Below are 24635 nucleotides of genomic sequence, written 5' to 3'. Positions count from 1 at the left end.
TTATGCTTCTGTGATCAGTATGAAATGTATACTCCTTTGACCGACATTTTTAATTCTATGTGCATAAAAACCAAAGTTTCAAATTCGAGAAAGAACATAGCTCATCTCTACTACAGCTGGCAACAGGCTTGAGCTGATATTACACTGCAAATAATTTTAAATTCTAAACACAAATCTGGGCCTAAAATTAGGGCAATGATGTAGGGAAGCTAGATAAAGACTTAAAAATAAAACTATTACATGATTAAAATAATTGAAGTACATAAGTAAAACTGACAAAAGGGAAAATGAATTCTTGAAAAAAATTTTTTAAGCGTGATTAACCTCTCCAGTCACAAGAACGGTAGGGTGAAGAGTCCCATTTATCTGGGCCCAGCCAAGTGAGGCTAGGTATTCAGCACTATCGCAAAAGCAGTTGAATGGCTCACAGCATATTAACTTTGAAACACAGCTTCCACATTTCCTTCAAAACCGTAGAATTAATTGTTAAAAAGGATGTGGATGACTGGAATAGCTCTGCTCAGCAGCGTTGCGATCCATAAACCCCCAATTTTAAGTAATCAGTTTAAAAGGACAAGTCAATTAAGGAATTTTATGTACTTTCTTTTCTTCATGCAAATTTTAATCTTGTAATGCCAAATGCATCTTTCATATTCGTATAAACATCCTGTAATGAGCCCTTCACAAAGGTTTCATTAAAAATCTGATAAATACCACCATTAGCCCTGAGTAGATCTTTAAAAAGCCTCACTCATATTGGCACATGCTTTTAAAACTCTCCAGATCAATCCACTGGTCAAAACATAATTCACGATATTTGAGGCTTTGCTACCGCAATCTTTTGTCTTAACAAAATAACACCAAACTGCTTTTATTTGGGTATGAAAATGTTTCCAGCAAGAAGATGGCCGTAAGAAAGCAGATGTAAGATGCTCAAAGCTGTTGCTTACAAGTGCCATCCTCCTCACAAACTAAAACCTACGAGGGACTGCTCTACCCGAAAGCTCACTTAAAGCTTCTGTCAGTTTTTAGCTTTAAGAACTTTGTTGCAAACCGTTTTCAGATCACAAAAAAAAAATCTGGTTGGAGCAAAATGATGAACCAAATATAGTTGCACAACTTGCTCAGGCTATGAGAACTCCACAACAGAGGTGAGGTGAATTTCTACTTCTCTATTTCAATGCTTAAGTTGCCAAGACTCAAAGGGAAAGCCGCCTATTGGTCAACATAAGGATATAAATTATTAATAAACCTTGCTTGACTCTTACCTGTAGAATACTTTCCATCCTTCACATTGAAAGGCTGAACCCTTAGACCAAAGGTATTTATCTGAAATTCTCCAGACACTGAAACAGTCTGCTCTTTGTTGCACATATAAGAACTTCCCAGGGGTGCATCCCAGTAGCTAAGGTTGTTATTTGCAAAGCTGAAAACTTTAAAGAAAAGAAACATGTTAGTAACTTCTTATCCTATCAACATAAAAAGGGGGACAGTCCTCAAGATTTTTCAATGAAGTATGGGAGCCTGGGGTACAGGGTCTACCCACAAAAAGCAATTCTTATGATCACCAGGTTCTTCATCTTTTTATAGATGTTTCTATACTTTAAAAATCAGTCCCACCCTTAACCATTATCTACCATACTTTGAAAATATGGGATACTGCAGAAGTGCCTTATAGTTCTAAGTTGCTGATTTTTAAGTTGTGGTCAAGGTACAATCTTCCCATGGAATCTTCTGTTCCATTAAATAAGGCACTATTTGGTAACAAGACAATTATGGTTTCTATTCCTTCAGTGTCACCCACACTCTTTTCCCCGAGGTCAATGCTTTGCTTACCAGAGCCATTAGCCAAATACATGCTGACATTCACCTCCTTCAGATAGAACCGGTTTTCATTTTTCTGTTTGAAAAAGAGCTTCCAGTTAATCAACACATCACAACTGTCTACAGGCACAGTTAATATCTACAGAAGAAAAGCAATCTAATACTATTACCCAGAAGATAAAAGCCGGTATTAGACCTGGGCCAGTCTAATACAACTGCAACCAAGTAAAGAGAATGCAAACCGTGACAGAAACCCTTTCTCTCTGCATTTTGTTTCCAATTTTTGGACCAGAGGCGTGGTCATGTGGTTCTTAGACATTCGGCAATTTATTCCCTCCATTTCATTCGAACTGTCACTTGCTGAGCCCTCACCACCCTCTAGTCTGGATCAGGAGAGCCTTGTAACTGGGCTCCCCGCCTTTCAGCCTCTCCAGCTCGAATCTCGCCTTGGCTGCTATTATCTTTCTGAAGCACTCATTTGATCAACCTGTCATTCTAGTAATTTCAGGGCTTAGCATGCACAAGGTAACATATCTAGTGCTTCAGGGAGCTAGCAAAACAAACCAGACCGGGATCCTGCCTCCACCGTGTTTGCAATCCGCCAGGGAAAATAAGATAAACACATAAATAAATAACCATATTACAAAAAAGAAAGTAAGTTAAGAAAAGTAAAAGGAGATAAGTTACTTCTAACTAGGGGAGGAACAAAAGTAATACAAGCTTAGGGTATGACTCCACTCATAGGTGGTAGTTAACATCTAGACAAAGAGAACTGATCGGTGGTTACCAGAGGAAAGGGGGAGTGGGGGAGGGCACTAGGGGTGAAGTGATGTACCTACAACATGACTAATAATGATGTACAACTGTAATTTCACAAGGTTAACTATCATAATCTTAATAAAAAAAAAGTAATACAAGCTTAGGGATGAGCCATTTGAACTGGGTAGGATTCAATTAGGAAACAAGTAGAGAAGGGTATTGGAGAAGGCAACAGCATGAGCAAAGGTAGTCAGAAAATAAGCATAATCACAAGTACGCCGGCATTTGAGAACTTACTGAGTGCCAAGCGCTGTTCTTAAAACTTCACATATGAGGCTTCACTGAACAATCACAACACCCCATCCTGAGATGGGGTAACAAAGCGCAGAGAGGTTAAGTAACTTTCCCCAAGGCTATATGGTTAGTAGTCAGTGAGCTGGGATTTGAACCCAAGAAGTCTGGCTGCAGAGCCTACGTACTGGTTACTACTATGCTTTCCTGCCTCACTGGATGTGCACAGGGAAGAGGGTGAGGGGAGCATGAGATTCATGAAGAGGGAGAGAAGGAAACAAGACGCTGGATATGCAGGCTACACTGCACAGGGGGCGGAGGCGGCTTGAACTACCCTGCCATGGAATTGAGATGTTATTTTGTTGGCAAAACAGAACCACTGAAGGTTTTGGAGGAAGAGCTGTGCTTCAGGAAGATTAAACCGATGCAGAACATTAGGGGAGAGGAGAAAGAGCGGGGACTAGTTAGGAGGCTGTGTGAACAGTCCAGGTAAGAGGGACTGCAGGCTGGAATCAGGGCGAAGGCAGTGGGAAAGGAAACTGAGGGGAGAGACTCAGAAAATTTCAGGAGGAAACATAAAGGACGACTTGACAACCTCACTACATCTCTCCCCCACTTAGCCCATGTCTTGGCGCAGCATTCAAGGCTCTTCACAATTTGTCTCAACTATTTTTCCACACTTATCTTTCACTGAACACGCCGCAAGCCTTGTTCTCCCAGTTGGTCTTGTGTTCCCTTATCCAGGGATAACCTGTACTTTCCCTCTTAGGCCCCTTATCTCCACACATACAAATCTGACTCATCCTTGAAGGTCCAGCTCAAATGCCAGCTCTTTCATTAAACCCTCCTGACTCTCCCCGAGCCAGAATTAACCACTCCCTCCTCAATACTCCCACAGCACTTTGTATTTTCCCCTGGTCTAGCACTCTTCCCACTTTGTATGTACCTTCCACAGTACTCTAATTGCTCACAGAATCAAGTTCCAAAGCCTCAGCGTGGCATTCAAGGCTTTCTACAAAAAAACAGTAATTATTTATATATTTCTATCTTTACCACTAAAGTGTAGGCACCTTAAAGATACAGGCCTTCTTCTTTGTATCCCACCATAGCATCCTGCACAGAACACACTCGAATTCAATAGATTCTCCTTAGAAGCATCTATTATGACAGGGTTGAAGGTGAGATGGGCCCCACTGAACTCTGGTGACACTGCAGGAGTTTCTTGGGTTTTCAAAGTGCTTGTAGCATGGTTAAAATGTCACTATTTTGGATAGCATTTTAAAATAGCCTGCTGGGCAAATTAAATATTGTAATTATTATATATTTCCCCATGAGATTAAGGAGAAATCATGTTCCTTTTAGGATCCTACCACAGCTAGAAAGATTAAACTCAATCACTCAAAAGGGAATGAACCTAAAATATTACTTTCCTCATTCATATTGACTACAATGTAATCCCTGTGAGATAACTTTAAAAGAGAATGTGTCTGGGGAGGCCTGCTCTTACTGCATTGAAGAGGACAAGCCTAACTAGACGTTTTTAGTACTAATTCACTGGCCATGCATGTACTATAACCGAGGAATGATTTAAGTGCTGGAAAAGGGAAGATTTCTGTAAACCTTTCTAAACTATAATTGCCTAATATACTCCTCAATTACTCAGCACATATTCCATAGAGAACAAAGGTTTTAGACTCAAGATACCAAGTTCAGACACGAAACAAATAACAATATACCTACTTTTTATATATCAGATGTTGAGAGTACTTCCCCATCCCTAGATACGGTAATCTGATTTAAAAGTAGAACTGTTTTTTATCCACTTAACAATAACTCTTAGTTTGAGAACTGTTGGTAGCTCAACATTTTCCCTCACCAATAGCTATCCTCTCTTTCCCATTCCCATTTGCTCTAATGTGTACACACACACGCGTACACACCCCCCTCAGAAAATTATGGGAATAATAATTGCTTCTAAGAAGGTGGAAATAAAGGTCCTCGATGATTAATTTATGCTACAAGAAGTAGAACATGCATACTTAACCTGGAACCTTCTGTTTAGGGCTCAGCCCTTGATACAAGCATGAGCAACGAAAACCTGAATGCTGCCATTATAAACTATCCTGATGTAATGAATTAATGCATGCAAAGTACTTACACAGAGCCCTGTACATAGCAAGTACTCAATAAATGTTAGCTATTATTACCGATAGAATTACAAATAGTATAGCCTCCAAAAAACCTAAAGTATTATAACAGACAAACATGAGTTTTCCAACCAATAAAAGAGAAAAATACTGTAGAAATTACTGTATATCTTTTACATAGATACTTTATATATATACACACACTTCATTATTACACATATCTATATGGATGGATTAGACAGTTTTTTTGATGTGGGTTAATTCTTGTTCCTACCCTTAGGTCTATACAACAACAGAACAGCCACTTTTGGTGAACATTAATACAAGAGTCCAGCCCACAGGCCATCGAGGTGACCCTAAGATATTAACAGGAATCGATGGACTACATTTTATAGATAAGTAGTGTTGAAATGGAAAACAGAGCTAAACATCCCCACGACACATACACACACACACATCTATTTAGACTTTCAGACGTGTTCTAAGGGCATGAACTCAATTTTAGAAAAATCTGTTACTCACCACCGCAAAGACAAAGTCAAGATACTTGATGTTGCTGCTGTTCAGCCTAAGTAGAGCAGTTTGAGGATGGCAGCTGCCACTGTAGCCAGTCACATTGGGGTTGATGTTAATAACTGAAGCAACCTTTGGGGAAGAAGAGAGGGGGGAGGAACAGATTCATCATAAAAGTCTATATAGCAAAACCTTACACTCTAATAAGACCAATTTCAGTGAAGAACAAAAAATCCTTTTGTCTGGATACTTAAGTCTTACTTTCAAACAAAGTGGCTCAGGCCCTCAAGCTATGACTCAGACGACTTTTTAAAAAAAGAAAAACAAGAGAGAAGCTTCCTCAGTAAAGAGCTAAATGAAAACACACAGTTTTTATGGCACACAAGAGCCATCTGTCTAGCTGCAGTCGCAGGACTCTGGAAACGGGATTTGCTCACTGGCACGCCCTCTGTAGCCTCAGTGGGACACTGCAACTAGACGTACTGTTGTGTACTTGAGCATATCTATACGGTCCTAGTCATCGAATTGCTGGAGAAAGAGCTGCACTGCTTCTGCGTATCAACCTACAGTGCATTGCAGATAAAAGTGTGAAGGAGTTGTATTTTAAACTGACTGAAATAAAGATCAACTGTTTGTACTCTGATCTACTGATGGTAAACAGAATCTAAACCCCAAAGAGTCCCTTAAACTGCTAGGTCTCCTGCTAGCCAAGACAATACCTTGACAGCGACATTAACTCTTCATGGTTACAGTAACTCCAAATTAATCATACCTCAACAAGTCAACATCAAATCTCCATTTAAAATGGAATCATTCTAGTAACACTACTCTTAGACTAAAAGTAGGATATACCCTATTTGAAAGGAGATACAAAAAGAACGTATCAATAAAAATAGACAAGCATACCTTATCGTGAGTGACGTTCAGCTGCAGCCCCATGGTAGCCAGAAGACAAGTATCACTGCCATTTTTAACCAAATAAGATCCAACATCTGGTTTTTCCTTTGGAGAGGGTGTTGTAGTAGGAGATGACGTTGTAGTAGGAGATGGCACGGTGGTGGGAACGATGGGGGCCACTGTGGTTGTAGTATTATCTTTCTCACACAGATACTCTAAAACAAACAAAGGACAAAATAACGTAGATTTTTTCCTTCGATCATAAGGCCAGGGAAGAGAAAAATGTTTCTCACAATAGAAGTCCAAAAGGGTTATACTAAGGGAAGGGAATACCTTGGCAGGCTATTTTCAACTAGATGAAGCAGAGGTTCTCAAACTGCTGCTTCATATGCAGGCAATCTCTAAGAGTTATGACACAGCAGACAAGCTCCGAGACATACACTTTATCTACTCACACATGGCCACACATTCATCTTTTCAGACCCTTAATTCTCTTTATTTCCAAAGAACTTCACCTGCCTCTGATGTGAAAATCAGAGATTTAAGTCTGAAAACTTTTCACCCCTATGTAAGCCTGCCCTCTTCTTGCCGGTATACAACCACTATGAGGAAGCATAGTGTTTAACAGAAAAAAGGTTTAGAAATCATTAAAGGATTTAAATACAAAGGAACCTTTTATTTATGTTACCCCTAAAGCAAATCACAGGCAATTCAACCTCTTCTTAGAAAGTGTTGGTAGTTTTCCAGAACTGGTGAATAAGAAATTACTGCATTTCCATAAAGTCATATATAAGTTACAAAATCAACTTATAAAATTCAAGATTAGAACACAGAAATCTAATTTCTAAGCTTTGGTCTTGGATCATCAAAAGCCAAAGAGCTGATGATCAAACTATTTGAGGATCTGTTCAAAGATCAGGTTTTATCAGCTGAAAACATTATAGGTAGAGCATTTTAAAAGACCACTCCACAACATGTACATCATAAACTTAAAATAGCAAGTTCCACAAGAATAAGAATTACTATTATTTATAAAAACTTTACAGTCCAATGTAGGCTATGAATAAGTCTGAATATATAAATGCTTTCAGATAACGACTTCAACTAAAGCCACCAGCTACACCCCAATCTTAAATCAGGACCCAAGTATGGAAATACTTTACCCACCGTTTGTGCTCACTGTGCCATTTTGGACAAAAGCTTGTACATGAACATCCCAATAGTTCTGGACAACACCATCCTTTACTAAAGTTGATAAACTATTGCATCTAAAGATGTCATTCAATGGAATTTTGAATGCCACAGACTCATTGACAGTAAGAATTCCTGTAAAACAAGATTAACAATAGCTGTTTCCAGGAAGGTAGGAGAACAGTAATAATATAAATATATATCAGACTTTCTCCTCTTCTGTCTTCCCCATCCCATCCCCAAAGTGACAAAGGACATAGCATGTTCAGGGAACGACAAACTCACTGCGGCTCAAACAGGGATTAAGAGGAAAGATGTGATGGGGTTAGGAAGGAAAGACGAGTTGCAAGTAGTCACAATTTGAAGCATCTTCTATGATCTAAGGACAGGCTGGGCTTTATTTTGTTAGCAATAAAAGGTTACCTTCAGTTTTTAAAGCTGGAAATAAGTATCACACATATAATTTATTTTAAGGAAGATACCCAAATTGTAGAGGATAGGCAGAAGAGAAAAATTTAAGGAAAGTCATTTAAGAGGGAAACTCGTTGGGAGGCTGATGACCTAGCTAAGGTGAAACGCGAGGGGGTGCTGCCTAAACTAAGGTGGTGAGGGACCATAGGAAAACAACAAACAGGCCAAACTGAAAACACCCGTCTAAGGGAGAGTCGATAGGACTTAGTGACCAAACAAGGAAGAGAGATGGATTCTTCAAGGATTTCATAATAAATCCTTATTTTTGTGCTACCATCCTAAAGTAAGTTAAAGTCACTAAAATGAGTTTTTGGAATCTTCCTGGATAGAATTTAAAGACTATTCAATTTCAGGAAATCTTCAGAATGTGAAAGCAATAAATTACAGCCATTCTGTACAGAGTTTTTATTATAATGTCTATAGTGAAATTTCCAAAGATCATGATCACACTTATCCACCGAAATGGCTTAGTTTCTCCTGGAGAAGCAGCAAGGAAGGTAGGTATTCACGGGCCTTAATATAGGCTGCCTTCTGTGCCTCTCCATTACGAAGCAAGGCAGCCAAGTAATGCTGCCTTGGCACCCCCTAATGGCCAAAGGAGATCTTTTTTTTAACCAATGAATTAGAGCATTTTTCTCTAAAACTGTTTCTCTCCATTAATATAAGTGAAGAGAAATATGAACTGGCTGTATATAGATGACCTCAAAACAAATGGCTGAAAAAAACAAGTTGTAGATATATTGGAGTTACGCTATAAAATTATATCATTTTAAAACTATGTATTATTGATAAACATATATATTAGTCAAATATAAACACAAAGACAGGAAGGCTACACCCAAAATTTGTCAGAGTGGTTGCCTCTTGGGAGGCAGGGAGGAAAATGGCAGTGGGGTGTGGGTACAGAGGAAACCAAGTATAAGATTTTCTTTCTTTAAATAAATAAAAAGATGAGGCAAATATGAAAACTGGCATTAATTCTGAGTAATGGGTACACATGGGTCTGTTACATTATTCCCTTTACTTTTCTGTTATTTTAATCACGAAAAATTTTTTTAAAAGAAAACAGGAGCTTTAAAATCACTTCAATTATCAGATGCTTAAAAATAAAACACTAAATTATTTCAAAAACCATTATCAACAGTCCATTTAGGAAGCCATTTTTAATTTCAAATAGTTTCAAATATTACACAGAAGCTAGTAATAAAAAATTGCATCCTCCCTTGTTTAAAACAAAAAGGGGGAGAGATAGGCATTAACATTTTAGAGTCCATAGTTTCTCCATCAAATCTGTCAGATTAAACTCCACCTGCTTTTCCCACTACCCCCTTGGTCCAGGCACTCATTGCATCATCCCTTAATTACTCTAACAGCCTTTTAAGCTGGCATCTCTGCCTGCCGTCTCCTCACTTCCAAATTCACCTTGCTGAACATTCTTTATAAACTACTGTCTCTGCTTTTGTTATATCATTCTCCTGCTTAAAAACCTAAATGGTTCCCCAGTGCCTACCCCATCGAGCTAAATGCCTTTCCTTGGCTTCCAAGGCCCCCTTATAATTTAGACCCACTGCACCTAGCCAACTTGATTTTCCTTCTGCTACACGCACAGCCTCTAAAATCAGGCAGCTCTCCAATGACCGCTGCACAAACTATGCTTCCCCCTGCTGGAAATACTCTGCTCAAAATTCTCTGCTTACCCAAATTCTATCATTAGCCGAATTTCGGCTCAGGTCCTACTTTACCAAACTTTCTCACTCCTCCAACGCACATGGACCTCTCCTTTCTCTCTGCTCCTAATCAGGACCACTCATGAGAACAACGTTTAAATCAGGCACTCTTAACCACAGGCATCCACAGATGGACTCAGGGACTATGTACCATATGCAAAGTTTACTCTGTACTTTGAGAGAGAGGGGCTAGAGCTCCCCTCACATCGTCAGAAAAGATGCATGAACCCTCCACCCCCCAAACACAAACAACAACAATTTACACTGATCTCAATGCTTTCCAATGTTTCCATATAACTTAGGAAAACACTTTCACTTTGCCTCTCCAACTAGTTTTTAAGCCCCTTGAAAGTGAGGGGCAAATCTTATACTAGTTCTGAAAGACAATGTAGGCCAGAAAGCTGAATATATAAGATATGCAATAACAAACCTGCTTCAGTTATCCTCTCAAGCTAAGAGATAAGTAAAAAAACTAGGATGAGACTTCCAAGTTTAAGTCTGCAATACCTTCCAAGTTTTACATGAGCTCATTCACTTCTGGGTCTTTAAAATATGATCTTTTGATATCCATAAATCCAAATGAGTCATTTATCCCCAGGTCTAGGCAACTGAAGCTCATCTACCTATGTTTCTGGAGACAGAATGAAATACTATCTGTGAGAAATGCTAAGTTACTAAAAACACCATAACCCCATCTCGACGGAGGGGGGAGAAAGAAGAGAATTATATCCCTAACAAAATTGAAATCTCTATTATCCATGCCTTCAAACTATCTTAATATCCATTTCAGTTCTAGTAGTTACTAGGATGGCCTAATTGTCAATGCTTTCTCAAGTTCATTTTGATCTGAAATTGTCTAAAAATAGCAGTAAATGTTGACTTCAGTCATTTTACCTTTAATTAATCATCATTAACTTTTCAGTCAAAATCCTATCTAAATGGTAAAAAGATTTGAAGATGAAGCATTTCTGCTGGTCTCAGTTACTGAACTTGTACACATTTAAAACAGTCATTAGTATAAAGGATTTTCTCATTCACACAACATTTGGTGAGTGCCCACTACTGAATAAGATAAATAATAATAAAATGCATGAACTCTGTAGCTCAAGACACTTTGGTTCAAACACCAGCTCACCCACTTACTAGCTTGTGTGACCTCTGAGAAAGCCACTTACTCTCATCAAGCCTCATTTGCTTCACCTGTAAAGTCAGGATAATATCTACTTCCCAGGCTTGCTGTTAAGGACTAAGCAAGACACTGCCGGTAACACATTTAGGGTGCTACCTGGTACAAAGTAAAGTAGTCAAGCAATGACGGCAAATCATCATCACCTTGTACAATGACGGCAAATCATCATCACCTTGTCAAACACTGTGCTACACGTGGGGCTGGGGGATACAAAGACATGAGGTTTCCATTCTAGTTAGGAAGACAGACATGCATAAGGATGATTTTTTCGATTATTTACATTTTTCTTATTATTAATAAAGAGCAAGAGAACATAACACAAATCCAATTTTTAAGGTTACCTTTATCTTTAGCATCAGGAAATGTGGTGTTATCACCAGTATTGTAGGAAAATGAGATGCTGTCAATTGAATAAACAGACACACTCTTCGTAAAATTTACAATCCAGGAAAAACCAGATCCAAATTGCACCGCTATTCTGGAACCATTCTGGTTATCCCCACAAATGCTTCCATTGTATGTTGGAGTGCCAAGGTTTGAAATGGTTACAGTTTTCTAAAAGAAAAAGAAGTTTGGGGTAAGGCACAGACAGACAGTACTGAGCACCCAGCATTTAGGCAGAGTGTGCCATTTGAGCCTACATCACACATCCCCCATGGCCAGCTTGCCCTCTGCCTGGTTTGCTGTGGAAAGCAGTCTCAGATTCTCCAGCTACACACCAATCCTCTGGACAAATTCATGTATGTCTAAAAGGAAAAGAAAAATGGGCCTGAACTTCTCTTCTTAAGTTGTTTTTTTTTTTTTTTAAATCAGGCTGTAAGCAGGCAGGACCTTAACTAAAAGAAAATAAGAAGGTAAAAGGATTGAGAGAATACCTCCCAAAAAGATTTTAATAGCAAGCTATTAAAAAAAAAAGGGCAAAGGGCTGGCCCTGTGGAACAGTGGTTAAGTTCTGCATGCGCCACTTCAGCAGCGTGGGTTCAGATCCCGGACATGGACCTACATGGCTCCTCAGCCATGCTGTGGCAGCAACCCATATATAAAGTGGAAGAAGACTGGCATGGATGTTAGCTCAGGGCTAATGTTCCTCAAGCAAAAAAAAAAAAAAGAGGGAGTTTGGCAACTGATGTTAGCTCATGGCTAATCTTCCTCAGGCAAAAATAAATAACTAAATTAAAAAAGGACAAGCTTTGATGTTAGTACCTGTAAAAAACATTACAGTAGTTAGACCTGAACACTATATAGTCTTCAGGTCACATGTCCTAAATCAACTCCAAGAAAACTCCAAAGAACTAATGAATTAAAATATTCATTCCAACACCAAACAGAATACCTTCAAGTGTCTATGTTTACAAAAACCCAGAAAATTTAAGTGTTAAGTCAGTTAACATATGAAATCTTATTTGTATAAATGTATGTAAAGAATGAAAAAGAGAAGTAAATTCCCACTATAAAACTCAAAGAAAAATACTTACATAACTTTTGCTTGTAGTCTCATAAGGTATTGTGAAATTCATTTGCCATTTTGCATAAAGGCAAAGGGCTTTTTCTGAATCTGTCAAATTAAGTTCCAGTGCATAGGATGAGACAGCTCCTAGATTTATTAAAAAGAATAAGATTTTAAAATTGTACTACAAAAACATATATAAAATAAAAACAAGCTCTATCTACCACTCAAGTGTGATAAGCTCTAAAATGAAACAGGATTTTTAATATATATGGCATCTTGGTGATTGTTTTTCTTTGTACTTTTAGCAGAATCCTATTGATAAAGTTAGCATCACTCCTTCTCAAGAGAATGGTTACTCGACCTAGGATGCTTGGGTAATGGCACAGACTGGTGACATTTGCCGTTTGCCTCCCAATAATCATTTCCACCTTCACCCGTGCCTTACTCGTTTTGTTTTAGGCAATTATAGTTTGTCTGCTAGGACTTTTGTTTTCTAAGGTAAATGAGGTAAGGGGAAGCTTGACAGGGATATTAAACTCCTGCTTCTCTCAAACCAGCTGGGGAAACTTTCTCTACAGAAATGATAGATGTTCTACGCTCTTGTTGCTTTAAACCTGCCACAAGCTACATCACCTATGACACACGGATGTCCTGGCATCCGCTTTTTTCTGAGGTGAAGATGTGGGATAGCTCTTAGCATGTGTACCGTGTGACCAAAGGAAGAGAGTTACAAAAGCTGTTAGATCCATAAGCAAAAGGTTAACTTTTATAATAAATGCAGCATTCATCACTTTATTTCATTTTAAAATCCAGTTGATTAAAAAAGGTGATGACTCTTTCGACATGGACTCAAAGTCACTTCCCACGTTCTCAACCTGCTGCCTCTTTAGGCAGAGAAACCTTTCGGGGACAGAAAAGCCTTGGGACTTTTCAGCTAACTTGACTCCGATCTTCCAAACCAGGCTAAACACGGGGACATTACCTAGTAAACTGAAGAGCTTGAGGACTCAAAATACTAGATACCAGCCAACACACCAGCAGCCATAAATGATGGGCCACCACCGAAGGATTTTCTTCACTGTCTTACACACTCCCCAAGGGGTGAGCTGTTTCCTGTTAAGACAGCTACAGATCCTTTAATGATATCTGAGCAATTCAGCGTCATCTACAAGCAAGGACATGCTACAGACTACAGAGAATCAAGTCCCAAGAGGAATACCAAGAAGGCGTGCCTCAGCAACAGCTTTCAAGTCGTACACAAAAGCCTACCACCATGCTCGGGAGACCGGGCTGCCTTGCCAAGCCTGAATATTATGCTACAGCTTGTGGTTACTGACAGTGCCTAAATATCTTGGCTAAGGCTCGAAAAGACCTTGTGAGGCCTAAGTAGGTTTTACAGCCTTTCTTTACGAAGTACAATATGAAATGGAGCTGTCATCACTGATCCAAGGCTTCCCTGTAGTGGTGCTGAGAACTCCAGCTTAGAATTTTTCTAACAACTGGAGATGTGCTTTTCATATGCTGTCTCTCTGTCTTGTTTCAAGTCCCTAGCTTTAACATATTCTCCCTGTATTCAAAGCTATCAGAAATAACCAAGAAAAGTCTCACATGTATTAATCATTTCCTTTCCAAAGATATTAGAGTAACAGAAAGAAACTAGCATAAAATGGTAATGGTATCAACGTGTGCCCAGGTGGGAGAAGTGAGGCTTTATGAAGTAGAAGGCACAGGTTGTGCTTCAAATTTACCACTACATTAAATTCAAAATAGTCTACCTGCCAACCCATAATACATGAGAACTGAGAAATGCCCTGAGGGCTCAGCACATTCTGTTCCAGTCCCATCACAGCCTCTCTCCCTGTGAGAGCTTTTCACTTCACATAGCTTACTTTGCTTCCCAGTTTATATCTCCAACGGCACAGGGACCACTTTTACTCAAATACATATCATCTCAAACTCAACAATTTCGCAACTAAAATTCACCCTTCTACTTCCTCCAAACTGGTCTCCTTCTCAGCCTCTCTAGCTCTAAATGAAAGGCAAAACCACGTACAGTCACTCGGGCTCAAAAGTTTGAGAATTAGCTTCTACTTCATTCTCTTCTTGAAGTCCTATTGATTTTTGTCCTTCAAATTCTCTCTTAAATCCAATCTTCACCTTTATTTCTACTCCCGCCCCACCACTCCAGCCCTAAATTACCACAGACGCCTCCTAGCTGCCTTAATGGTCCTTAAATACCTCTTCCTCCCAGGACACTTTCTTGTTCAAAAACTTTTACTAGCTCCCAAATTAAATTTAAATTCCTCTGCCTGACTTTCAAAGTAATCCTTAATCTTGTCCCATCTTAGTCTTTCAACTTCTCTCAAACCATCTTCCCAGAACACACCCTTTGATCTGGTCAAACTTGTTCCACCGGACCCCAGTGCCATGCTCTATTCAACCTCTACCCCTAGGCTTTTATTGTTCCCAACATTTGAAATCTACTTTCTTCGACTGACCTAAATGTTCAACCTCAGGAAGGTTTTCACTCTTTTCGGTTCCCCAAGATCCGAAATATCCACCCTCCCACCTTGCCTTTTTTACAATTTCTGGCAGATATCACCACCCACTATAAAAGCTGAAAATGCTGGATTCTAGCTTTCCCAGCCTGTCTTGTAGCAAGGATGGGCACTTGTGTTAGGCTCTGCCTAACAAAGGCATCCACCCCAGATTTTGAATAGGAAGCAACAGAACGGAGCCAGGAATGGAACTATCACCTCAGGTGGAAGTAGCTACAGCAGGACCAAGCTGCCAGGGAACAAGGCTGCAGAGCTAGCAGTGGCCGTGGCCAGCGCTGCAAGCTGCAGCTCAATGCTTGGCAGTGGTAGTACAGTTCAGTAGCCTTGATCTGAGGTACTGAACCAGGTTTTGGGATATACAGCTAGGAGCTCCAGTAATTCTGAGTTACCTAATATATTTTTTATAAAGTAAAATTTTATTGATGTGTAACATGCAGCAGAAAAGTACACAGCATAACATATGGAAAGGAGTTTACATAACATCAAGTATACAGCTCAAAGAATTTTCATTAAATGAACCCACTTGTGTCAAGAAACTGAACATTCCAAGAAGTCCCCTTATTCCCTCTTCCAGTTACTATTTCCCTCACAAGGGCAACCACGATCCTGACTTCTACCAGTATAGATTAGTTTTGCCTGCTTTTCAACTTGATGTAAACGGAATCTTTTACTATGCTCTCTTTCGTGTCTGGCTTCTTTCAGTCAATACTGTCTGTGAGATTCACCCAGGTTGTTGTGCGTAACTGCAGTTGGTCCATTCTCACTCTGTATAGCTTTCCATTACTGGGTGAATACTCCACTCCTTATCTATGCTACTGTTGATGGGCATTTGGACAGTTTCCAGTTTGGTTCTATTAAAATGGACACATCAGTGAACACGTGTATGGCTGTCTGTTGGGTATATATCTGGGAATGAAATTGTGAGGTCAAAGGAGTATGCATGTCTCAATATCTTTTTAGTAATGATAAATTCCTCTTCTGCTTAAAATGGATCAGATTTTATTTCTGTTGCTTACAATTAAGAACCTGGACTGATCTGCTCTCCATTGTTCAGCCGCCATTTTCTCCACAAAGATTTCCTTGACTAGAGAGGCCCTCCAGCAGCAGTCACAGTGCATGTCCCCACATTTCAGTATATTTTATACTATCCTGAACTATTCAGTTATTTTACGCATGTAAATCCTGTCTTCCCTACTGTCATAAGCTCCAAAACAGCAGTTTTCAACTGTCACTTTGCAACAAACTGATGTGCCATGGAAAATTATAGTATACAGCAAGTGATTTGTTAACTAATAAAAAAGTACCAAAGTCTATGAATGAATGATACGTATGGATAGATTCAAGATTCCCTTTTGATAAGGTCTCTGCCACTCATTTGAATTCTAATATGCTCCCTTAAACAGAAGATCTTATCTATGCCACAGCCCCTAGGAGTGTGTCTTTTATATGAATATCATCCATCATAGTGTCATGGTGGGGGAGACCATGTCTATTATCTTTCCTCTGTCTCCTATTCTTCCTAGTAGTGTGGAATACATATTGGATTCTCAATAACTACTGATCGATTATATCAAGGTCAAATACCCTGCAATAAAGACCTGAAATATGGCTTAATCTAATTACAGGAAGGCCAATCTTTTCGCTCTTCCAAATCAGGAACCTACCCTATCGGTCTTCTGGATACTCTCTCAACTCAAATTGTTGAGTCAATTTTCTCAACAAATTTTGACACAGATTTCAAGCTAGGAATAATGCTTTTCCCAGAAGGTAACTTTATAGTTGAAACATTCACACTTTGGTAAAAAACTTCTGGCAAGCCATTTCCATCCCTACTGCTGTGCTTGATTTTAGAATAGCCAAACCATTTTTTTTTTTAAAGGCTTTATGACATTAAAAAGCCACAGCTGAATATATCCTAGAGTGTGTAATTATAGAGCTGAGAGTTTATTCTCCCAAGAAAAAGGCATACCTCAAAATCAACTTTCTCAAATTCAAATATCCTCTCGATCTTGTTTCCAAAGAGATCATTTATAAGTTCTTTTAGAACTCAGAAATTATTTCTCCAAGCATGACATACTGCAAAAAATGACTAGATTTTTACAAGTCTATCTGACCCAATGTAGCTGAAAAATATACATTTGTAAACAAGATGGGGGTAGTGGTAAACAAAACCAATTTACTGATGGTAAAACAAAACTGATTAAAAAAACAAACAATGATCTAAGAGGCAATATAATGAGGCGATTAAGAGCCCCATCCCTGGGGGCCAGCCCCGTGGCCAAGTGGTTCAATTCACGTGCTCCAATTAGGCGGCTCAGGGTTTTCCTGGTTCAAATCCTGGGCGCGGACATGGCACCAATTGTCAGGCCATGCTAGGCGGCGTCCCACATGCCATAACTAGAAGGACCCACAACTAAACATACACAACTATGTACCAGGGGGCTTTGGGAGAAAAAGGAAAAACAAAATCTTTAAAAGAAAAAAAAAGCCCCATCCCTGGAGGTGAAGAGCTAGAATTCAAATCAAGCAGTCTAATTTATTAGCTGTGAGACTCCGGGCAAGTCAACCTTGCTAAGGATTGTAGTGTGGATCTCTCGAATAGGTTCTTCAAAAGCATGTAAACCCTTCAGAGCTAAGAGAACTTTAACTTTGCCAAGCAAATAGCAGAATCCAGCTTACAAGCTTCTCTTCCAGTAAACACAGCACCTAAAGGGATCCTTCCCAAACTTTAGGCATATGTTTACTTTCAGCACATCAAGGCATGGACTCTTGTCCTCAAACTTGTCAATTCAGAATGATATTGAGCAAAGGGTCTTAAAAAAACAAAGCAGGACATAAGCATACAATAACTGTTTACTCTCTTCTCTATTTATAGGTTTGTTAAATCAGATTAACTGTTCCTCATTTACAATTCCTAATATGGTGCAATCACCACATTTTCTTGCTAATACTCTAGAGTTCTGGTAAATCTCTTTTAAAAAAGTAATAAAATTTTAAGCCACAAAATAATTTCATTTTTTTTAAGGTCAGAGAGTGGGTAAGGAAGTAAGATTCAACAGTATTCAACTAACGGAAAGTGCTTATTGCTGAGTGGTGTTTGGCACATCTCCAGAATTCTTTTGCAACGCACAGCATACCAACAATGTTTATGAAGTACACTCTTGGATCTGAGGAGATCTCTGATCACTTCAATAGGAAATTATGACTGGGATGCTTTGGTGACTACATGAGGAGAAGCAGCCTTCCTGCACCAATGATCACTTAAATCAGCTGCAGTGCTGGGAGACAATCCTTGACCGCAAATTCCACCCAGGGACACAAGGGAAGAAAGCTGCACTTGCGGGAACCATTGGACTATCTATAATCCCTGCAGATGTGATAACCAATGACTAATGGATGAATAATAAGCCTGTCCTTTCAAGTATCTCTATTATAGCTAGAATAATTTTAGAACTTTGGAATCAAAGCTATCACTTTAACAAAATGTGGTAAGGCCACAGAAAAATCTCAATGCACATTTTCTCTCTTTTACACCACCTCCAAAAGGAGACATTGATGCTTTATGAAAACCTTATTCTCTTTCTCATCAAGGACTTCCTAGGTTTCCATGTGAACCTTCACTACTATGTTGGTATATCTGAAAGGGTACAAAGGCAAGATACTAGCATTATTATATGACATTATACTTTAGTAAATTGGTTTATAATTATCTGTACTGCTTAGCACCAACCTTGAAGTTCTCAAGCCAAAGACACAAAAAACTTCTTGCAAAACATAATTTAAGGTTCACAGAAGAATAAGGAGACCAAGTTGGTCTAGTTCACCATCATGTCCCCAATGCCCACCAATGTACACCCTCAACAAAAATTTACTGAGGGTTAACCATCTACTAGGCCCTGCGGTAGGCAGGCAATGGGAAATAGTACACAAGATAGTCTCCGCTCTCAAAGACTAATACCATAAGGGAGGCCTGACTAGTACTGGAAGGGAAAAAAAAGAGTGGAAAACAGGCTAGCCTAATAACCTAAGAGTTTGGGAAAGACAAGATTGACTCCTATTCCTCCAGATGGTCACCTGGCTGGCTTCCTTCCTCCACCCCTCGGGTCTCTGCTCAAACGTCCCACAACAGGAGAAGGCCTTCCGACTACATACTGTAAAGGAGGGTGTGGACGAAAATAACCCATAACCAATCTATAAATGAAAATTTGGGTGAGTTTATTCTGAGCTGAAATCTGAGGACCATGGCCCGGGGCCTTTCTTCCTGAAGGAAGAAAGAACACCAAGGAAGTGGGGTGCAGAGTGGTTATATACCCCCAAACAGGATGTTTCACACAGGATTGAATGGCCCTTTTACAATAGTCGTGAGAATGCTCTGTCGGCACAGCAATTGATGGAAATAGCAGGTAGGTCTGCTGTCTCTGTGAACACAGCAGGATGGCAGGTCTGTTGTCTCCAGCTGAGTGGTCACAGGTGAGCGCTGCAATCAGCTCCTAGCCTAAGGAAAGATGCGTAATCTTTAAGGAAAGGCCGATGCTGGGAGGGGGAGGGAAGTTGCACCTTTATCTCAAGGGCCTTTGTTCTTGCCATAGGAAATGTATATACAATGCATGCTCCTCGGCCACAGTCAAGCCCTTTTGGAAAAAGCAAAGTCAGGCTGAATTAGGTTTATACCAAATGGCTTCCTCAGATACTCCAATATATCCTATTGCTTGCCATTTTTATTTGTCAAGGGTCATCCCCTCTCACCCACTCTTATCATCTGCTCATTCTTCTTCCTCATTACCTGCTTCATTTTCTTCACAGTGCTTATCACTATCTGAAATTATATTATTTACCTGTGGGGCTGTCTTCTACTAAAATGTAAGCTCCATGAGAGGAGGGCCCTCATCTGTCTTATCCATTGCTCCATCTATCCCGTTCACCTAGTGTAGTGGCTAGGACACAACAGGCATTTAATAAACCTTTGTGGGAGGGAGGGGCTCCAACCAGTGAAGCACACACTCAGGATATTTATATGGGTTTTTTCCCACACAGAAAAGCCTTAACTCTATAAAAACCAGAAGTCAAATTAGTTATAAGAATCAATAGCCAGGGACTGGCCCACTGGCGCAGCGGTTAAGTTTGTGCACCCCGCTTCAGCGGCCCAGGGTTTGCTGGTTCGGATCCTGGGTGTGGACCTACACATCGCTTATCAAGCCATGCTGTGGCAGGAGTCCCATGTACAAAATAGAGGAAGATAGGCACAGATGTTAGCTCGGTGCCAATCTTCCCCAGCAAAAAGAGGGAGACTGGCCGTGGATGTTAGCTCCGGGCTAATCTTTCCCACAAAAAAAAAAAATCAATAACCACAGAAGAATTCTGAAATCTATGATTATCACAAAGGGAACACAGTGAGGCAATAACACTAGGAAAGGATTTTCATTGACCACTCTCTTTATAATGCCTCTATATGGCTTTTCTTCAGAAAAAAATCATACAGCTTTTCTCCAGAAAGTTCTCTAGTCAGTTATAATTCATTCAAGTAAATATCAGCATAATTTAATCTCTGAGAAAAAGACCAATACATAGACTCTAAGAAGTCTTTTCTATACTTACTCTAAAGCAGCTATTTTTAAAAAGTTACCGCTGGAGCTGGGCTAGAGACAGACAGTTACGAAGTGAAACTGGCACCGCCAGAGCGCTCATCTTGACCAGACCATAAATTCAAGACAGATCCTTCTTCACTGGTACCCTCCAGAGTACCCAGGAAAAGCACGAGATTCATAAGAGGTGCTTTACAAATACGTATTAAGTTTTCAAACACCTACTCTTGGTATCCATTTTAATATATAAAAGTAACGTGCAAAATCTACCAGGCAGTTAAAGACCTGCTCAATTCTTATAAGAGAAGGCCACGGAAGGAGCCTGAGCTCCAGACTGAACCAACAGCTGTCAGAAAAAGCAGCTGCGTGGAAGAGACGGTTTCTATTTTACCCTGGTTCCTTTTAAAAATCTGATCTACGTACATTATTAACTTTTGCTCCTCCAAATCCTGTTCTGAACTTGTAAGTGGAGAGAATCAATCCTGGAAATCTTCCAAGCGCATGAATCTAGTTAGTCCCAACCAATAAATGGCAAACTAGCAGATGAGCCGACGGATTCTTTTATGTGCTTTTTGCCTGTTTATTTTCTGCAATGAGCAAGCATTGCTTTTGTAAAAACAAAACAAAAAAAGCTTTCATTCAAAAACAAAACAAACTTAATGACACGAAAGCCAACAAGTAGGACAACTATTATTTTTTTTCACTTTCTCTAAACAATAACACTGTTGTGTTTGTGCAGATTCAACTGGCAGTGAACTACTGATTAACAGATGTCTTGGTCAGATGTGTTCGAGTCACTGATAAGGTGCTTTTCGTTGCAAACAATGCTCTCTTAGGGTGGCTCGGCCCTCAGGAAGAGCTTCACGGCAGCGCTAAAGCTTCCAGTTGTGCTTGAGCATCGCCTCCATGGCCCCCTTTCAGAAGGGCTACAGAAGTTTCCGGCACCGTGTGGACAGCTGCACGAGATCAGGGAATCGCAAATGTTTTGCTGTCAGGAGCCCTTTACTCATCCACTGAGAACCTCGGAGAGCTTTGGTTTATGTAAGTTCTATCTATTGGTATTTGCCATATCAGAAATTAAAGCTGAGAAGTGAATAAAACACAACATCAGAGCCATGAGAGTGATGATGTCATCACACATTATGTAGCCTCTGGAAAACTCCACTGTACACTGGTGAGAGGATGAGAGTGAAAAGGACAGGTAACTTCTTAATAGTATTTTGGAAATAGTTTTCATCTGACAGACTCCCAGAAAAGATCCTTGAGAATCACTAGATTACATCAAGAACCCTTCCAACGCCATGGCTCTGGAGCAAGATTTCTCAACTTTGGCACTACTGACATTTTGAGGTGGATAATTCTTTGCTGTATGTTGGGGGTGGGAAGAGTGCTGCTTTTTGCATTGTTGGATGTTCAGGAGCATCTCTAGCCTCCACTCACTAGATGTCAAAAGCAATCCCCAGTTGTGACAACCAAAAATGCATCCAGATATTGCCAAATGCCCCCTGGTTGAGAATCCACTGTCCTAAGGTGCTGATAGTGTCCTACTGAAATGTGAATTACAAAACGTGCACCTCTCACTGCCTTCTCAGATCCCTAAAACATCTATTTCTTCTCCACTCCATTTGGTTTGTTCTTTCTGTTCTTTTACTAGGTCACAAACTCCAAGTGCCAGTGTGGGTGGGCATCGACACGCATAGGAGGAATCAAGTCAAGAAGAGACTCTCTGATCAAAGTTCACCCTTCAGGCATTAAAGCCCGCAGGGAACCACTGCTCATGCGGGGGAGGGGGTGGCAGGAGGCAAAGCGCAAGGAGCCAGTTCTTAGGACCTGGAAACAACCCAATCCTTAGGCCGTTACCTACCCTCCGCCTCCAAAAACGAGATAATAGGCCAGTTGTGTGATACGGAAGAATAAAATGAGCTTCTGAGGGCCAAGAGGCAATATACAAGACAGATATAGCACCCTCCAAACCTCAAATCTGGGAGGCCCGCCCAACCGAAGCATCTGGGGATTTTTTTGTCTGGGTCTGGCTGGGAGGAAGCAACAAAATTGGAAGAATACCACCATCTTCAACACCTCCAAGGCAGATATTCACTCCCCACCAAAGTTCCCACTGATCCCTTCAGTCTCCAGAGATTGGGTCCGAGTTTTCTCACCTGGAAATTGCCACAGCCACCTTAAGTCTCTTCTCCCTCAAAACTCCAACTACCCAACTCAAATCCAGCATCATTCCTCATCTCTTTGATCACCCTTCCTCCACAGCCTCAAATTCCTACCCACAAAAGCCCCCAACCCTCTCACTGCCCCTCAGACTCTACTATCATATCCGCCCCTCCCTTCCCTCGAGCTTCTCCATGCAGGCACAGTCTCATTTCCCTTCCCAATTTTCTCTCTGGCCCCACAGTTTTCCACCATCTTCAAAACTCTTCCGTGATCATAGGAAACCAGGACTCTCCTAATTGTCTCTGCCACCCCAGAATCTGCACGTACTGTCCTCCTACGCTCACTGCTTAGTATCTTTCCCAAGTTACTCTTTCTACCCGGATCTGCTCCACTCCTCATTCTTCCCTACCTACTCCCTCGGCGACTACCCCCCTTACCAGCCCATTCCTACTCTCACGGGCCCTTCTTCCCCGCCAGCCCTTGGTCAGGCCTTCTCTAGGTCACTGCTCGCCTCCCGGGGCCAAGCGCCGCCGCCCAGTGTCAGTCGTTCAGCCTCTCAACCCCTCCCCCCGGACCAGTCTTTCAGGTTGTGGCCTTTGAACTAGGCGCCCTCGGGCCCAGGCTGGGGGACTAGGCAGGAGGGCCCGACAACTCACCCAGGACGAGGCAGAGCAAAACGAGCCCCGAGCCGGGAACCGGGGAGAGGCGGAAGCACACCATGATCCCGCAGATCAGGAGGTGGCGGTGGCGGTGGTTGTGGCGGCGGCGGTGACGGCAGCGACTGCGACGGCAACTGCAACAGCAACGAGAGCAGCAACACCAGGAAAAAGGCTCGCCGGAACTGAGGAAAGACTGCCGCTGACCACCGACCACAACGCTGCAGAAGCCAGGACTAGGCGCTCCAGTGCGGGTCACAAGACTAGGGGCGTGGCTCTTTCTTGTCTTCAGCCAATCTCTGCGCTCGAAAGCGGCGAGAGGGGTGGTGCTGTAAGGCTCGGTGGGCGGGGAGACCACGCCCTGGCTTTTTGGTTCACATTCGTTCTTATGCTCCTAAGAGAGAAGCGCGGACGGCGTTTTCTAAGGCAACAGAGACAGGATGAATTTGGGGGTGGGGGGGTGTAGACAGTAGAGATTATTTCAGTTCCGACTCCTTGAGGAAGAAGAGAATAATTTTGTTGGAGTAAAAATGGTTGCTAGGCATCACAACATAATACATACGAAAACAATACATGATTATTCGCCAAACACTATTATTACCTATGCAGTTCATGCAATGAAATGGACAAAGGAGCTAGAGGGTAGTATAGAGTCGCTGACTGCCAGAGCAGGATGTGGCCTTGAAGTTCATCTAGTTACAACACCCTGTTTTTCAGATGGCGAAATTGAACTCAGAAAGAGGAAGTCTTCTTTAAACACAGAAAGAAAAACAAATGAGAAAGAGAAATAAAATAGAAGGATAAAGGGAAAAAAATAAAGATCGTCCATATTCCTAGAGAGAAACATTATCTACCCATCCATTCACCCTTCTAGTTGTTTTTCCTATGTATATACACATGTAAACATTCTTTAATGAGTTCGTACTAAACATACTATTTGGCATACTCGACAGTTGAACAGATGAAACCTAAAATATTCAACAAATGAAAGCATTCAAAAATTATAAATATCTCAAACTGGGATAAAGCACTGATTCTCAAATGCCGGTTTCTAAAAGAAGCATCTGGGGATTTTTAATAACATACAGATTCCTGCACCTCATTCTCCATAGATTTGGAAATGGTAGGTCAGTGGCAGTCCTAGGAATCTGCTTTTTTTTAAAACAAGCACCCCGAGTGATTCTGATTCCTATGGTCCCTGCACTACACTTTGA

The 24635-nt window shown here is 40.7% G+C and overlaps 1 protein-coding gene across 2 annotated transcripts in view; it reads right to left on the bottom strand.

Annotated features, from left to right (window-relative positions):
* Positions 1–23672, bottom strand: part of LAMP2 (lysosomal associated membrane protein 2) — a 32323-nt gene extending 8651 nt beyond the window's left edge. For both annotated transcript variants that reach the window (XM_046672998.1, XM_046672999.1), the window contains exons 1-8: positions 23422–23672; positions 12485–12603; positions 11351–11564; positions 7599–7757; positions 6441–6646; positions 5544–5666; positions 1837–1900; positions 1269–1433 (exon numbers count right to left, since the gene is read on the bottom strand). In XM_046672998.1, the coding sequence (XP_046528954.1) occupies positions 1269–1433; positions 1837–1900; positions 5544–5666; positions 6441–6646; positions 7599–7757; positions 11351–11564; positions 12485–12603; positions 23422–23485 (1114 nt within the window). In that variant the 5' untranslated portion in view covers positions 23486–23672. The remainder of the gene's footprint in view (positions 1–1268; positions 1434–1836; positions 1901–5543; positions 5667–6440; positions 6647–7598; positions 7758–11350; positions 11565–12484; positions 12604–23421) is intronic.
* Between the last annotated feature and the right edge of the window lie 963 nt (positions 23673–24635).

The sequence above is a fragment of the Equus quagga genome, chromosome 10, assembly GCF_021613505.1.
Source record: "Equus quagga isolate Etosha38 chromosome 10, UCLA_HA_Equagga_1.0, whole genome shotgun sequence".
Lineage (NCBI taxonomy): Eukaryota > Metazoa > Chordata > Mammalia > Perissodactyla > Equidae > Equus > Equus quagga.
Note: the sequence above shows the minus strand (reverse complement) of the source record. Positions and strands in the feature narration are given on the sequence as shown.